General features: G+C 57.2%; 1 protein-coding gene across 1 annotated transcript in view; it reads right to left on the bottom strand.

Annotated features, from left to right (window-relative positions):
- Positions 1-1250: 1250 nt before the first annotated feature.
- The window catches only part of LOC139233016 (macrosialin-like), a 34754-nt gene continuing 19329 nt past the window's right edge, over positions 1251-16675 (bottom strand). Inside the window, exons 5-7 of the mRNA XM_070863522.1 lie at positions 13527-13599; positions 2228-2401; positions 1251-1490 (exon numbers count right to left, since the gene is read on the bottom strand). Of these exons, the coding sequence (XP_070719623.1) occupies positions 1351-1490; positions 2228-2401; positions 13527-13599 (387 nt within the window). The 3' untranslated portion in view covers positions 1251-1350. The remainder of the gene's footprint in view (positions 1491-2227; positions 2402-13526; positions 13600-16675) is intronic.

Below are 16675 nucleotides of genomic sequence, written 5' to 3'. Positions count from 1 at the left end.
GCTCCCACCAATCGGCTCCCCCCCACCCGCCCAGAATGCAACTCCCCGCGAGCGAACCCCGGCTGGATATTCGACTGTGGGAGGGGGAACGTGGCAGGTTCCTCCCCCGGTCCGAGAGACAGGACCCCCCCGCCCGCCCCCCCCCCCCGCCCGCCGGTCCGGCATCCCCTCCCAGCCCGAGACACGGGACCGCTGCCTGGCCCCTGCCCTGAGCGAGGGCTGCAGGGAGCGGTCAGAGAGAGGCAGAGGCACCCCGGCCCGGAAACACAACACTCACCGTAAATGTGTTAGCAAAAAGAGCAAAAAAATTAAACAACATTTTACATCAACCCCCCCACACCCCCACACCATGTTATAGTGTCTGCACTCAGAACAACGCCACTCCTGAACCAAGCGAGGGGGAGGGGAGGGGGGGGAGGGGGGAGGGGGAGAGAGAGAGAGGGGGGGCAAAAGGGGGAGAGAGAGAGGTGGGGAGGGGGGGAGAGAGAGAGAGGTGGGGCAAAAGGGGGAGATAGAGAGAGGTGGGGAGGGGGGACGGAGAGAGAGAGAGAGAGAGGGGGGGAGCAAAAGGGGGAGAGAGAGAGAGAGAGGTGGGGAGGGGGAGAGAGAGAGAGGTGGGGAGGGGGAGAGAGGTGGGGAGGGGGAGAGAGAGAGAGGTGGGGAGGGGAGAGAGAGAGAGGTGGGGAGGGGGAGAGAGAGAGAGGTGGGGAGGGGAGAGAGAGAGAGGTGGGGAGGGGGAGAGAGAGAGAGGTGGGGAGGGGGAGAGAGAGAGAGAAAGAGAGAGAGAGGGAGAGGGAGAGGGAGAGGGAGAGTGGGAGAGAGAGAGAGAGAGAGAGAGTGGGGGAAGGGGAGAGTGAGGGGGAGGGGGTGAAAGGGGGGGGAAGGGGAGAGGGAGGGGGGTATTTCTCATCAATGCCCCCACACTGGGACGCAGCACAGCAAACTAATTAATTACAAACAGACACCTTTAAAATTTAATCAATTAAAATGTAGTATTTCTGGTTTCACATTCCGATCAAATTTGTATCGAGTAATCCCCGGCCCCAGTAAGCCCCTCATCCCCTGACCCCTCCCCCTCATCCCCTGACCCCTCCCGCTCACCCTGACCCCTCCCGCTCACCCTGACCCCTCCCTCACCCACGACCTTCGAACCCCAACCCTCCCTCACCCACGACCTTCGAACCCCAACCCTCCCTCACCCTCGACCCTCCCTCAAACCCGACCCCCCCTCACCCACGACCCCAGAAACCCCTCCCCCACCCCCACCCCCCCATCATGGAGCCGAATCCCTCCCCCATGTTGTCCCGGGGCGGGGCGGGGGGGGGTCTCGGCGGTGGGAATGGGCCCCGCTCAGATGCTTTGATACCCGGCCTGGTTGCGCTTCCTGCCGATCAGATAGGCCACGAGGACGATGAGGATGAGCACGATCAGGACCACGGCGACAACGATGGCCACGATTGGCACCCGGCGATCCTCGGGGCAGATCTCCGCTGCAAGACACCGGGGGGGGGGGGGGAGGGAGTCAGACACAGGCTCGGCAACAACAGGAACAGCAACAGCCCCTCCCCAACTCCCCCACAAACCCCAAACCACCAACACACCCAGTCTCTCCCTCACACCCCCCCAACTACCTCCCCGCAAACCCCTCCCCCTCCCAAACTCCCTCCCCACAAACCCCTCCCCCTCCCAACCCCCCCCCCTCCACAAACCCCCTCACCTTCCCCAAACCCCCTCCCCAGCAAACCCCACCCCCCCCCAACCCCTCACCCCCCAAAATCCCTCGCAAACCCCTCCCCCTCCCAACCACCCCAGCCCACAAACCCCCTCCCCATAAACCCCGCCCTCTCTGAAACCCCTCCCCTCTCAATCCTCTGTCTCCAACCCTCCATCCCCCACAAGCCCCATCCCCGCACCCACAACACCTCTTCATCATCCCCGCTCCCCCTCTCCTCCCCAACCCCTTCCCTCCCCTCATCCTCCCCTTCCCACCCCTTTCCCTCCATTCCCTCACCCTCAACCCCCTCTCCCTTACCCCTCCCCCTCTATCCCCGCACCCTCAAACCACGCCCATCACCTCTTCCCCCCCCCCCTCATCGCCTTCCCCCTCCCCTCCTTCACTACCCCTCTTCCCCCCCCCCCCCGCCCCCGGACTCCCCCTGGGAACCAGGGGATGAACGTGGGCCGGGTACATTGGCCTACGGGAGGCCCCAGCCCCACGGGTTATTACCTGAGCCGAAGTCCTGGTTTTTGGGGATATCGAAGGCCTGAACCTGCTGGTCCATCAGGTCCACCCAGAATCCGGCGCTGGCCTTCACCGATTGGTTGGAGCATTGGAAGGAGTGCCCGAGGTTGGTGCGCAGCATCGACACGCTGTCGTTCCGTGCCGTGTACTGAGAGGGCTCTGCCAAGGTAACCAACATCCTGTCAGAAAACCAGGCCGGCCGCTGGTCGGTTCATCACACTGCCCGCCCAACATCCCAGGACCAGACATTCGCTCCCATTGAATATCGGGAGGAACATAAGAAATAGGAGCAGGAGTAGGCCATAGGGCCCCTCGAGCCTGCTCCGCCATTTAATACGATCATCGCTGATCCGATCATGGACTCAGCTCCACTTCCCTGCCCGCCCCCTTATCCCCTTATCAGTTAAGAAACTGTCTATTTCTGTCTTAAATATTTTCAATGTCCCGGCTTCCACAGCTCTCTGAGGCAGCGAATTCCACAGATTTACAACCCTCTCAGAGAAGAAATTTCTCCTCATCTCAGTTTTAAATGGGCGGCCCCTTATTCTAAGATCGTGCCCCCTAGTTCTAGTCTCCCCCATCAGTGGAAACATCCTCTCTGCATCCACCTTGTCAAGCCCCCTCATAATCTTATACGTTTCGATAAGATCACCTCTCATTCTTCTGAATTCCAATGAGTAGAGGCCCAACCTACTCAACCTTTCCTCATAAGTCAACCCCCTCATCCCCGGAATCAACCGAGTGAACCTTCTCTGAACTGCCTCCAAAGCAAGTATATCCTTTCGTAAATACGGAAACCAAAACTGCACGCAGTGTTCCAGGTGTGGCCTCACCAATACCCTGTATAGCTGTAGCAAGACTTCCCTGCTTTTATACTCCATCCCCTTTGCAATAAAGGCCAAGATACCATTGGCCCTTCCTGATCACTTGCTGTACCTGCATACTAACCTTTTGTGTTTCATGCACAAGTACCCCCAGGTCCCGCTGTACTGCGGCACTTTGCAATCTTTCTCCATTTAAATAATAACTTGCTCTTTGATTTTTTCTGCCAAAGTGCATGACCTTACACTTTCCAACATTATACTCCATCTGCCAAATTTTTGCCCACTCACTTAGCCTGTCTATGTCCTTTTGCAGATTTTTTGTGTCCTCCTCGCACATTGCTTTTCCTCCCATCTTTGTATCGTCAGCAAACTTGGCTACGTTACACTCGATCCCTTCTTCCAAGTCGTTAATATAGATTGTAAATAGTTGGGGTCCCAGCACTGATCCCTGCGGCACCCCACTAGTTACTGGTTGCCAACCAGAGAATGACCCATTTATCCCGACTCTCTGTTTTCTGTTAGTTAGCCAATCCTCTATCCATGCTAATATATTATCCCCAACCCCGTGAATTTTTATCTTGTGCAGTAACCTTTTATGTGGCACCTTGTCAAATGCCTTCTGGAAATCCAAATACACCACATCCACTGGTTCCCCTTTATCCACCCTGTTCGTTACATCTTCAAAGAATTCCAGCAAATTTGTCAAACATGACTTCCCCTTCATAAATCTATGCTGACTCTGCCTGACTGAATTTTGATTTTATAAATGTCCTGCTACTGCTTCTTTAATAATGGATCCAACATTTTCCCAACCACAGATGTTAGGCTAACTGGTCTACAGTTTCCTGCTTTTTGCCTGCCTCCTTTTTTAAGCCATTGTTCTCGGTCCCCGCCACAAACTCCGTTCCCTCGCCCCCGAATCCATCCCTCTTCCCAACTTTTGACCACATATCCACAGCATAACTAAAGCCATCTAAATCCACCTCCGTAACATCCTCTGCTCCTGCCTCAGCTCATCTGCTGCTGAAACCTTCAACCATCCTCCAGTCTTGACTATTCCAACGCACTCTGAGATGGCTTCCCAGCAACTGTGGCTCAGTGGACAGCACTCTCACCTCTGAGTCAGAAGGTTCTGGGTTCAAGTCCCACTCCAGATACTTCAGCTCAAAAATCTAGGCTGAAACTCCAGTGCAGTACTGAGGGAGCGCCGCACTGTCGGAGGGGCAGTACTGAGGGAGCGCCGCACTGTCGGAGGGGCAGTACTGAGGGAGCGCCGCACTGTCGGAGGGGCAGTACTGAGGGAGTGCCGCACTGTCGGAGGGGCAGTACTGAGGGAGCGCCGCACTGTCGGAGGGGCAGTACTGAGGGAGCGCCGCACTGTCGGAGGGCCAGTGCTGAGGGAGCGCCGCACTGTCGGAGGGGCGGTACTGAGGGAGCGCCGCACTGTCGGAGGGACGGTGCTGAGGGAGCGCCGCACTGTCGGAGGGGCAGTACTGAGGGAGCGCCGCACTGTCGGAGGGGCAGTACTGAGGGAGCGCCGCACTGTCGGAGGGGCAGTACTGAGGGAGTGCCGCACTGTCGGAGGGGCAGTACTGAGGGAGCGCCGCACTGTCGGAGGGGCAGTACTGAGGGAGCGCCGCACTGTCGGAGGGCCGGTGCTGAGGGAGCGCCGCACTGTCGGAGGGGCGGTGCTGAGGGAGCGCCGCACTGTCGGAGGGACGGTGCTGAGGGAGCGCCGCACTGTCGGAGGGGCAGTACTGAGGGAGCGCCGCACTGTCGGAGGGGCAGTACTGAGGGAGCGCCGCACTGTCGGAGGGGCAGTACTGAGGGAGCGCCGCACTGTCGGAGGGGCAGTACTGAGGGAGCGCCGCACTGTCGGAGGGGCAGTACTGAGGGAGCGCCGCACTGTCGGAGGGGCAGTACTGAGGGAGCGCCGCACTGTCGGAGGGGCAGTACTGAGGGAGCGCCGCACTGTCGGAGGGGCAGTACTGAGGGAGCGCCGCACTGTCGGAGGAGCTGTCTTTCGGCTGAAACATTAAACCGAGGCCCCGTCTGCTCTCTCAGTTGGATGTAAAAGATCCCACGGCCACTATTTGGAAGAAGAGCAGGGGAGTTCTCCCCGGTGTCCTGGGCCAATATTTATCCCTCAATCAACATCACTAAAACAGATGATCTGGGTCATTATCACATCGCTGTGTGTGGGAGCTTGCTGTGCGCAAATTGGCTGCCGTGTTTCCCGCATTACAACAGTGACTGCACTTCAAAAGTATTTCATTGGCTGTAAAATGATTTGAGACGTCCGGTAGTTGTGAAAGGCGCTATATAAATGCAAGTCTTTCTTTTTCCACCCTTCATAAACTTCTGCTCTTCCTAAACTCGGCTGCCCCCGTGTCCTAACTCGCATCGAATCCCGCTCACCCATCACCACTATAGGGGGAGGGGGAGGTGAGGGGGGAAGAGAGAGGGGAGGGGGAGAGAGGGGAGTGGTGGGGGTGGGGTCGGACAGCTCGGGCAGACCAGGAGCGCTGAGCTGGAGCCGATTTGCCGCAGACCGTTAAGTGGATCTGAAAGTTCCCCTTTCAGGTTGAGTCATATTGCAGCAGAGCAACTCGAGGCTGTGAGTCAGACAGGGAAACACAGCTCACGCAGAAGGTCATTACACAGCAAACTTCTTCAGTCAACAACTGAAACTCTCACAAGGCGGTCAAGCAGGTCTGACAGACCTCACCGATCGAGGCCCAGGGACCCAGGGTTTAATCTAGGCCCAGGGGCCCAGGGTTTAACCTAGGCCCAGGGACCCAGGGTTTAATCGAAACCCAGGGATCCAGGGTTTTATCTAGGCCCAGGGACCCAGGGTTTAATCTAGGCCCAGGGACCCAGGGTTTAATCTAGGCCCAGGGACCCAGGGTTTAATCGAAACCCAGGGACCCAGGGTTTAATCCAGGCCCAGGGACCCAGGGTTCAATCTAGGCCCAGGGACCCAGGGTTCAATCTAGGCCCAGCGACCCACGGTTCAATCTACGCCCAGCGACCCAGGGTTCAATCTACGCCCAGCGACCCAGGGTTCAATCTAGGCCCAGGGACCCAGGGTTCAATCTAGGCCCAGCGACCCAGGGTTCAATCTACGCCCAGGGACCCAGGGTTTAATCTAGTCCCAGGGACCGAGGGTTTAATCGAGGCCCAGGGACAGAGAGTTTAATTGAGGCCCAGGGACCCAGGGTTTAATCGAGGCCCAGGGACCGAGGGCTTAATCGAGGCCCAGGGACCGAGGGCTTAATCTAGTCCCAGGGATCGAAGGTTTAATTGAGGCCCAGGGACCCAGGGTTTAATCGAGGCCCAGGGACCGAGGGTTTAATCGAGGCCCAGGGACCGAGAGTTTCATCGAGGCCCAGGGACCGAGAGTTTCATCGAGGCCCAGGGACCGAGAGTTTCATCGAGGCCCAGGGACCGAGAGTTTAATCGAGGCCCAGGGACCGAGAGTTTAATCGAGGCCCAGGGACCGAGAGTTTAATCGAGGCCCAGGGACCGAGAGTTTAATCGAGGCCCAGGGACCGAGAGTTTAATCGAGGCCCAGGGACCGAGAGTTTAATCTAGTTCCAGGGATCGAGGATTTAATTGAGGCCCAGGGATCGAGGGTTTAATCGAGGCACAAGGACCGAGGGCTTAATTGAGGCCCAGGGACCCAGAGTTTAATCTAGTCCCAGGGATCGAAGGTTTAATCGAGGCCCAGGGACCGAGGGTTTAATCGAGGCCCAGGGACCGAGGGTTTAATCGAAGCCCAGGGACCGAGGGTTTAATCGAGGCCCAGGGACCGAGGGTTTAATCGAGGCCCAGGGTCCGAGGGTTTATTCGAGGCCCAGGGACCGAGGGTTTAATCGAGGCCCAGGGACCGAGGGTTTAATCGAGACCCAGGGACCGAGGGTTTAATCGAGGCCCAGGGACCGAGGGTTTAATCGAGGCCCAGGGACGAGGGTTTAATCGAGGCCCAGGGACCGAGGGTTTAATCGAGGCCCAGGGACCGAGGGTTTAATCGAGGCCCAGGGACCGAGAGTTTAATCGAGGCCCAGGGACCGAGGGTTTAATCGAGGCCCAGGGACCGAGGGTTTAATCGAGGCCCAGGGACCGAGGGTTTAATCGAAGCCCAGGGACCGAGGGTTTAATCGAGGCCCAGGGACCGAGGGTTTAATCGAGGCCCAGGGTCCGAGGGTTTATTCGAGGCCCAGGGACCGAGGGTTTAATCGAGGCCCAGGGACCGAGGGTTTAATCGAGGCCCAGGGACCGAGGGTTTAATCGAGGCCCAGGGACCGAGGGTTTAATCGAGGCCCAGGGGCGAGGGTTTAATCGAGGCCCAGGGACCGAGGGTTTAATCGAGGCCCAGGGACCGAAGGTTTAATCGAGGCCCAGGGACCGAGAGTTTAATCGAGGCCCAGGGACCGAGGGTTTAATCGAGGCCCAGGGACCGAGGGTTTAATCGAGGCCCAGGGACCGAGGGTTTAATCGAGGCCCAGGGACCGAGAGTTTAATCTAGTTCCAGGGATCGAGGATTTAATTGAGGCCCAGGGATCGAGGGTTTAATCGAGGCCCAGGGACCGAGGGCTTAATTGAGGCCCAGGGACCCAGAGTTTAATCTAGTCCCAGGGATCGAAGGTTTAATCGAGGCCCAGGGACCGAGGGTTTAATCGAGGCCCAGGGACCGAGGGTTTAATCGAAGCCCAGGGACCGATGGTTTAATCGAGGCCCAGGGACCGAGGGTTTAATCGAGGCCCAGGGTCCGAGGGTTTATTCGAGGCCCAGGGACCGAGGGTTTAATCGAGGCCCAGGGACCGAGGGTTTAATCGAGACCCAGGGACCGAGGGTTTAATCGAGGCCCAGGGACCGAGGGTTTAATCGAGGCCCAGGGACCGAGGGTTTAATCGAGGCCCAGGGACCGAGGGTTTAATCGAGGCCCAGGGACCGAGGGTTTAATCTATTCCCAGGGATCGAGGGTTTAATCGAGGCCCAGGGACCCAGGGTTTAATCGAGGCGCAGGGACCGAGGGTTTATTCGAGGCCCAGGGACCGAGGGTTTAATCGAGGCCCAGGGACCGAGAGTTTAATCGAGGCCCAGGGACCGAGAGTTTAATCTAGTCCCAGGGACCGAGAGTTTAATCGAGGCCCAGGGACCGAGAGTTTAATCGAGGCCCAGGGACCAAGAGTTTAATCGAGGCCCAGGGACCAAGAGTTTAATCGAGGCCCAGGGACCCAGGGTTTAATCGAGGCCCAGGGACCGAGGGTTTAATCGAGGCCCAGGGACCGAGGGTTTAATCGAGGCCCAGGGACCGAGGGTTTAATCGAGGCCCAGGGACCGAGGGTTTAATCGAAGCCCAGGGACCGAGGGTTTAATCGAGGCCCAGGGACCGAGGGTTTAATCGAGGCCCAGGGACCGAGGGTTTAATCGAGGCCCAGGGACCGAGGGTTTAATCGAGGCCCAGGGACCGAGGGTTTAATCTATTCCCAGGGATCGAGGGTTTAATCGAGGCCCAGGGACCCAGGGTTTAATCGAGGCGCAGGGACCGAGGGTTTATTCGAGGCCCAGGGACCGAGGGTTTAATCGAGGCCCAGGGACCAAGAGTTTAATCGAGGCCCAGGGACCGAGAGTTTAATCTAGTCCCAGGGACCGAGAGTTTAATCGAGGCCCAGGGACCGAGAGTTTAATCGAGGCCCAGGGACCAAGAGTTTAATCGAGGCCCAGGGACCAAGAGTTTAATCGAGGCCCAGGGACCCAGGGTTTAATCGAGGCCCAGGGACCGAGGGTTTAATCGAGGCCCAGGGACCGAGGGTTTAATCGAGGCCCAGGGACCGAGGGTTTAATCGAGGCCCAGGGACCGAGGGTTTAATCGAGGCCCAGGGACCGAGGGTTTAATCGAGGCCCAGGGACCGAGGGTTTAATCGAAGCCCAGGGACCGAGGGTTTAATCGAGGCCCAGGGACCGAGGGTTTAATCGAGGCCCAGGGACCGAGGGTTTAATCGAGGCCCAGGGACCGAGGGTTTAATCGAGGCCCAGGGACCGAGGGTTTAATCGAGGCCCAGGGACCGAGGGTTTAATCTATTCCCAGGGATCGAGGGTTTAATCGAGGCCCAGGGACCCAGGGTTTAATCGAGGCGCAGGGACCGAGGGTTTATTCGAGGCCCAGGGACCGAGGGTTTAATCGAGGCCCAGGGACCAAGAGTTTAATCGAGGCCCAGGGACCAAGAGTTTAATCGAGGCCCAGGGACCGAGAGTTTAATCGAGGCCCAGGGACCGAGAGTTTAATCTAGTCCCAGGGACCGAGAGTTTAATCGAGGCCCAGGGACCGAGAGTTTAATCGAGGCCCAGGGACCAAGAGTTTAATCGAGGCCCAGGGACCCAGGGTTTAATCGAGGCCCAGGGACCGAGGGTCTAATCGAGGCCCAGGAACCGAGGGTCTAATCGAGGCCCAGAGACCGAGGGTTTAATCGAGGCCCAGGGACCGAGGGTCTAATCGAGGCCCAGGGACCGAGGGTCTAATCGAGGCCCAGGGACCGAGGGTCTAATCGAGGCCCAGGGACCGAGGGTTTAATCGAGGCCCAGGGACCGAGGGTCTAATCGAGGCCCAGGGACTGAGAGTTTAATCGAGGCTCAGGGACCGAGAGTTTAATCTAGTCCCAGGGATCGAGGGTTTAATCGAGGCCCAGGGACCGAGGGTTTAATCGAGGCCCAGGGACCGAGGGTTTAATCGAGGCCCAGGGACCGAGGGTTTAATCGAGGCCCAGGGACCGAGGGTTTAATCTATTCCCAGGGACCGAGGGTCTAATCGAGGCCCAGGGACAGAGGGTCTAATCGAGGCCCAGGGACAGAGGGTCTAATCGAGGCCCAGGGACCGAGAGTTTAATCGAGGCCCAGGGACCGAGAGTTTAATCGAGGCCCAGGGACCGAGAGTTTAATCGAGGCCCAGGGACCGAGAGTTTAATCGAGGCCCAGGGACCGAGAGTTTAATCGAGGCCCAGGGACCGAGGGTTTAATCGAGGCCCAGGGACCGAGGGTTTAATCTATTCCCAGGGACCGAGGGTTTAATCGAGGCCCAGGGACCGAGGGTCTAATCGAGGCCCAGGGACTGAGAGTTTAATCGAGGCTCAGGGACCGAGAGTTTAATCTAGTCCCAGGGATCGAGGGTTTAATCGAGGCCCAGGGACCGAGGGTTTAATCGAGGCCCAGGGACCGAGGGTTTAATCGAGGCCCAGGGACCGAGAGTTTAATCGAGGCCCAGGGACCGAGGGTTTAATCGAGGCCCAGGGACCGAGGGTTTAATCGAGGCCCAGGGACCGAGGGTTTAAATCGAGGTCCAGGGACCGAGGGTCTAATCGAGGTCCAGGGACCGAGGGTCTAATCGAGGCCCAGGGACCGAGGGTCTAATCGAGGCCCAGGGACAGAGGGTCTAATCGAGGCCCAGGGACAGAGGGTCTAATCGAGGCCCAGGGACAGAGGGTCTAATCGAGGCCCAGGGACAGAGGGTCTAATCGAGGCCCAGGGACAGAGGGTCTAATCGAGGCCCAGGGACAGAGGGTCTAATCGAGGCCCAGGGACCGAGAGTTTAATCGAGGCCCAGGGACCGAGGGTTTAATCGAAGCCCAGGGACCGAGGATTTAATCGAGGCCCAGGGACCGAGGGTTTAATCGAGGCCCAGGGACCGAGGGTTTAATCGAGGCCCAGGGACCGAGGGTTTAATCGAGGCCCAGGGACCGAGGGTTTAATCGAGGCCCAGGGACCGAGGGTCTAATCGAGGCCTAGGGACCGAGGGTTTAATCGAGGCCCAGGGACCGAGAGTTTAATCGAGGCCCAGGGACCGAGAGTTTAATCGAGGCCCAGGGACCGAGGGTTTAATCGAGTCCCACGACCCGGGGTTTAAACTGGGGTGCAAAGCCTGAGAATTATCACCTGCAGAAGGAAGAAAGTTTTTGACACAGAGTGTTTATTGGTGCAGGGAAATGAAATATCCCGAGGGCCCCCTCTGGCCAAGAACGAAGTATCGCAGAAAGGGGAATTGGAGCAGGATTTGAAAAGGAAGGAAATGAGAGGATGGTGGAGCTGGGCGGGGGGAATGGGATTCGGGTATTCAGCTCGATTGGAAGGGTCAGCATGTGTTCAGTCCCAGGACTCCCCAGCCGCCCCATTCTACAATTGCCGCACATTTAGCCGTCAGGCTGCTGAAAGGAAGAGATCATTTCCTGCCTGGGCTGTGCGATGTGCAAAAGCAAGTCTCCACCCAAACCATGAATCATCAGCTCGAGTCTGGCTCCATCACATGAGCCCTGGGCAGCTGTGTCTGTCCCAGCTCAGCCGCTGCTGAAACCCTCCCCCAGTGCCTCGGTTACCTCCAGACTCAACTATCCCAACGCACTCCTGGCCGGCCTCCCACATTGCCACCCTCCATAAACATCAGCTCATCCAAAACTCGGCTACCCCTGTCCTAACTCGCACCGAGTCCCACTCACCCATCACCCACTGTGCTCGCTGCCCCGTGTCCTAACTCGCACCGAGTCCCACTCACCCATCACCCCCTGTGCTCGCTGCCCCGTGTCCTAACTCGCACCGAGTCCCATTCACCCATCACCCACTCTGCTCGCTGCCCCCTGTCCTAACTCGCACCGAGTCCTATTCACCCATCGCCCCCTGTGCTCGCTGCCCCCTGTCCTAACTCTCACCGAGTCCCACTCACCCATCACCCCGTGCTCACTGCCCCGTGTCCTAACTCGCACCCAGTCCCGCTCACCCATCACCCCCTGTGCTCGCTGCCCCGTGTCCTAACTCGCAACGAGTCCCACTCACCCATCGCCCCCTGTGCTCGCTGCCCCCTGTCCTAACTCTCACCGAGTCCCGCTCACCCATCACCCCCTGTGCTCGCTGCCCCCTGTCCTAACTCGCACCGAGTCCCATTCACCCATCACCCACTCTGCTCGCTGCCCCGTGTCCTAACTCGCACCGAGTCCCACTCACCCATCGCCCCCTGTGCTCGCTGCCCCGTGTCCTAACTCGCACCGCGTCCCACTCACCCATCGCCCCCTGTGCTCGCTGCCCCCGTGTCCTAACTCGCACCGAGTCCCACTCACCCATCGCCCCCTGTGCTCGCTGCCCCATGTCCTAACTCGCACCGCGTCCCACTCACCCATCACCCCCTGTGCTCGCTGCCCCGTGTCCTAACTCGCACCGAGTCCCACTCACCCATCACCCCCTGTGCTCGCTGCCCCCTGTCCTATCTCGCACCGAGTCCCACTCACCCATCGCCCCCTGTGCTCGCTGCCCCCTGTCCTAACTCGCAGAGTCCCGCTCACCCATCGCCCCCTGTGCTCGCTGCCCAGTGTCCCGCTCACCATCATCTCCTGTGCTCGCTGCCCTACATTGGCTCCCGGTCCGGCAATGCCTCGATTTAAAAATTCCCATCCTGATGTTCAAATCCCTCCATGGCCTCTCGCCCCCTCCCTATCTCTGTAACCTCCTCCAGCCCCACATCCCCTGAAATCTCTGCGCTCCTCAAATTCTAGCCTCTTGACCATCCCCTGATTCCCATCGCTCCACCATCGGTGGCCGTGCCTTCTGTTGCCTGGGCCCTAAGCTCTGGAACTCCCTCCCTAAACCTCTCCGCCTCTCTCTCCTCCTTCAAGACACTCCTTAAAACCGACCTCTTTGACTAAGCTTTTTGGTCACCTGTCCCTAATATCTCCTTATGTGGCTTGGTGTTAAATTTTGTCTGATAATTGCTCCCTGTGAAGCGCTTTGGGACATTTTACTACAATAAAGGCGCTAATATCATAGAATCACAGAAGTTTACAGCACGGAAGGAGGCCATTTCGGCCCATCGTGTCCGCACCAGCCTAATCCCACTTTCCAGCTCTGGGTCCGTAGCCCTGTAGGTTACGGCACTCCAGGTGCACATCCAAGTACTTTTTAAATGTGGTGAGGGTTTCTGCCTCTACCACCCTTTCAGGCAGTGAGTTCCAGACCCCCACCACCCTCTGGGTGAAGAGATTTCCCCTCAAATCCCCTCTAAACCTCCCCCCAATTACTTTAAATCTATGCCCCCTGGTTGTTGACCCCTCTGCTAAGGGAAACAGGTCCTTCCTATCCACTCTATCCAGGCCCCTCATCATTTTATACACCTCAATCAGGTCTCCCCTCAGCCTCCTCTGTTCCAAAGAAAACAACCCCAGCCTATCCAATCTTTCCTCATAGCTAAAACTCTCCAGTCCTGGCAACATCCTGGTAAATCTCCTCTGTACCCTCTCCAGTGCAATCACATCATTCCTGTAATGTGGTGTCCAGAACTGCACGCAGTACTCCAGCTGTGGTCTAACCAGTGTTTTATACAGTTCAAGCATAACCTCCCTGCTCTTGTATTCTATGCCTCGACTAATAAAGGCAAGTTGTTCTTGTTGAATCGAGGGGTCAGGGAGGGTGTGATAACTCACCAGATGTTCCAGGGAATTTATACATCAAATGGCTTCGAATTTCGCTCAGGTAGAAGGTTTTGTCTTTGCTATTCTGTGGAGAGACAAACAGTCAGGAGCAGGAATAGAAATAAGTTGCAGAGTTCCCATCAATGCACTTTAGGCAGTGACCTCTGGGTTAGGGACGGTTCCTGCTCCTGATCACTGGCCAGTGACCTCTGGGTTAGAGAGGGTTCCTGCTCCTGATCACTGCCCAGTGACCCCTGGGTTAGAGAGGGTTCCTGCTCCTGATCACTGCCCAGTGACCCCTGGGTTAGAGAGGGTTCCTGCTCCTGATCACTGCCCAGTGACCCCTGGGTTAGAGAGGGTTCCTGCTCCCGATCACTGCCCACTGACCCCTGGGTTAGAGAGGGTTCCTGCTCCCGATCACTGCCCAGTGACCCCTGGGTTAGAGCGGGTTCCTGCTCCCAATCACTGCCCAGTGACCCCTGGGATAAAGAGGGTTACTGCTCCTGATCACTGCCCAGTGACCCCTGGGTTAGAGCGGGTTCCTGCTCCTGATCACTGCCCACTGACCCCTGGATTAGAGAGGGTTCCTGCTCCTGATCACTGCCCAGTGACCCCTGGGTTAGAGAGGGTTCCTGCTCCTGATCACTGCCCAGTGACCCCTGGGTTAGAGAGGGTTCCTGCTTCTGATCACTGCCCAGTGACCCCTGGGTTAGAGAGGGTTCCTGCTCCTGATCACTGCCCAGTGCCCCCTGGGTTAGAGAGGGTTCCTGCTCCTGATCACTGCCCAGTGACCCCTGGGTTAGAGAGGGCTCCTGCTCCTGATCACTGCCCAGTGACCCCTGGGTTAGAGAGGGTTCCTGCTCATGATCACTACCCAGTGACCCCTGGGTTAGAGAGGGTTCCTGCTCCTGATCACTGCCCAGTGACCCCTGGGTTAGAGAGGGTTCCTGCTCATGATCACTACCCAGTGACCCCTGGGTTAGAGAGGGTTCCTGCTCCTGATCACTGCCCAGTGACCCCTGGGTTAGAGAGGGTTCCTGCTCCTGATCACTGCCCAGTGACCCCTGGGTTAGACAGGTGTAATGTATTTGCATCATGGGGTTTTTGCTTAAGAATCCATAGGAACACATTGCTATTAAAAACTAGTTGGTTTATTAGCAAAGGTTTAACAATCACACGACACATTACCGGTTCATCCACAGGGCTCACAACCACCTGCCCCATCGTGGATCCCCTGAACCCAACTGGCTGGGGTTTTTTGAGTCTTGTGAACATCATGTGACCGGCTAAGCCACTCCCAACTCAACAGCTCTACAACTATTTTAAATTATAACTTTAAGCCAATTGGCCCCTTTGTTAAGAGACACTAGAACCCACAAATTAACATAAAAACTTTAAGTAAACATTAACAAATCAAATTAAAATTTGGTTGCCGGGGGTGATGATGCACTCCAGTCCCTCCGGCGCCCACCTCTTGCGGAAGGCCGCGAGCGAACCGGTGGACATCGCGTGCTCCATCTCCAGGGACACCCTGGCTCGGATGTAACCGCGGAAGAGAGGCGGGCAGTCAAGCTGAACGACCCCCTCGACCGCCTGGTGCCTGGACCGGCTGATGGCCCCCTTGGCCGTGCCCAGGAGCAGTCCTACGAGGAGGCCCTCTGACCTGCCCGCTCCCCTCCGCACAGGGTGCCCAAAGATCAGGAGTGTGGGACTGAAGTGCAGCCAGAAATTGAGGAGCAGCCCCTTTAAATAATGGAAGAGGGGCTGCAACCTCGCACACTGAACATACACGTGGAACACGGACTCCTCCAGACCGCAGAAATTGCAGGGAGCCCGTGAACTGACTAAAAAACCGATTGCACGGGACTGCTCCGTGCACCACCCTCCAGGCCAAGTCCCCGATAAATAGTGGGAGGACTCCATCGGGGACCCCGCCTCCTCCGGACGGCAGGATGGTACGCCATGGCGTGTCCGGACGGCGGGCGAGGATGGCAAGGTGGAGAGTGTGCAGGAGCAGCCCGTACAGGAAACCGCTCCGCGCAGAATCGAAAGGCACGGAGGGGATTTCCTCGAGGCGGCTCAAGTTGTGAGGCGCCGGCTCCCGAGGGAGGTTTCGGGGCTTGGCGCCGATGAGGAATTCCGTCCGGACGGGGGTCAGTTCGGACGGGATCTCCCCACGTGCTTTAGCCTCCTCGACACACTTAACGGAGCCAGGGCCCAGTGCTGTTTTTAGCAACATAAGAACATAAGAATTAGGAACAGGAGTAGGCCATCTAGCCCCTCGAGCCTGCTCCGCCATTCAACAAGATCATGGCTGATCTGGTCGTGGACTCAGCTCCACTTACCCGCCCTCTCCCCATAACCCTTAATTCCCTTATTGGTTAAAAATAATTTCTATCTTTGATTTGAATACATTCAATGAGCTAGCCTCAACTGCTTCCTTGGGCAGAGAATTCCACAGATTCACAACCCTCTGGGAGAAGAAATTCCTTCTCAACTCGGTTTTAAATTGGCTCCCCCGTATTTTGAGGCTGTGCCCCCTAGTTCTAGTATCCCCGACCAGTGGAAACAACCTCTCTGCCTCTATCTTGTCTATCCCTTTCATTATAGAAATGTTTCTATAAGATCACCCCTCATCCTTCTGAACTCCAACGAGTAAAGACCCAGTCTACTCAATCTATCATCATAATGTAACCTCCTCATCTCCGGAATCAGCCTAGTGAATCGTCTCCGTACCCCCTCCAAAGCTAGTATATCCTTCCTTAAGTAAGGTGACCAAAACTGCACGCAGTACTCCAGGTGCGGCCTCACCAATACCCTGTACAGTTGCAGTAGGACCTCCCTGCTTTTGTACTCCATCCCTCTCGCAATGAAGGCCAACATTTCATTCACCTTCCTGATTACCTGCTGTACCAGCAAACTAACTTTTTGGGATTCATGCACAAGGACCCCCAGGTCCCTCTGCACCGCAGCATGTTGTAATTTCTCCCCATTCAAATAATATTCCCTATTACTGTTTTTTTTCCCAAGGTGGATGACCTCACACTTTCCGACATTGTATTCCATCTACCAAACCTTAGCCCATTCGCTTAACCTATCTAAATCTCTTTGCAGCCTCTCTGTGTCCTCTACACAACCCGCTTTCCCATTGTAAACAGTTG

Source organism: Pristiophorus japonicus, chromosome 20, assembly GCF_044704955.1.
Source record: "Pristiophorus japonicus isolate sPriJap1 chromosome 20, sPriJap1.hap1, whole genome shotgun sequence".
In the NCBI taxonomy this organism is placed as follows: domain Eukaryota; kingdom Metazoa; phylum Chordata; class Chondrichthyes; family Pristiophoridae; genus Pristiophorus; species Pristiophorus japonicus.
The sequence above is the reverse complement of the archived record's forward strand: the minus strand, read 5'-3'. Positions and strand labels throughout refer to the sequence as shown.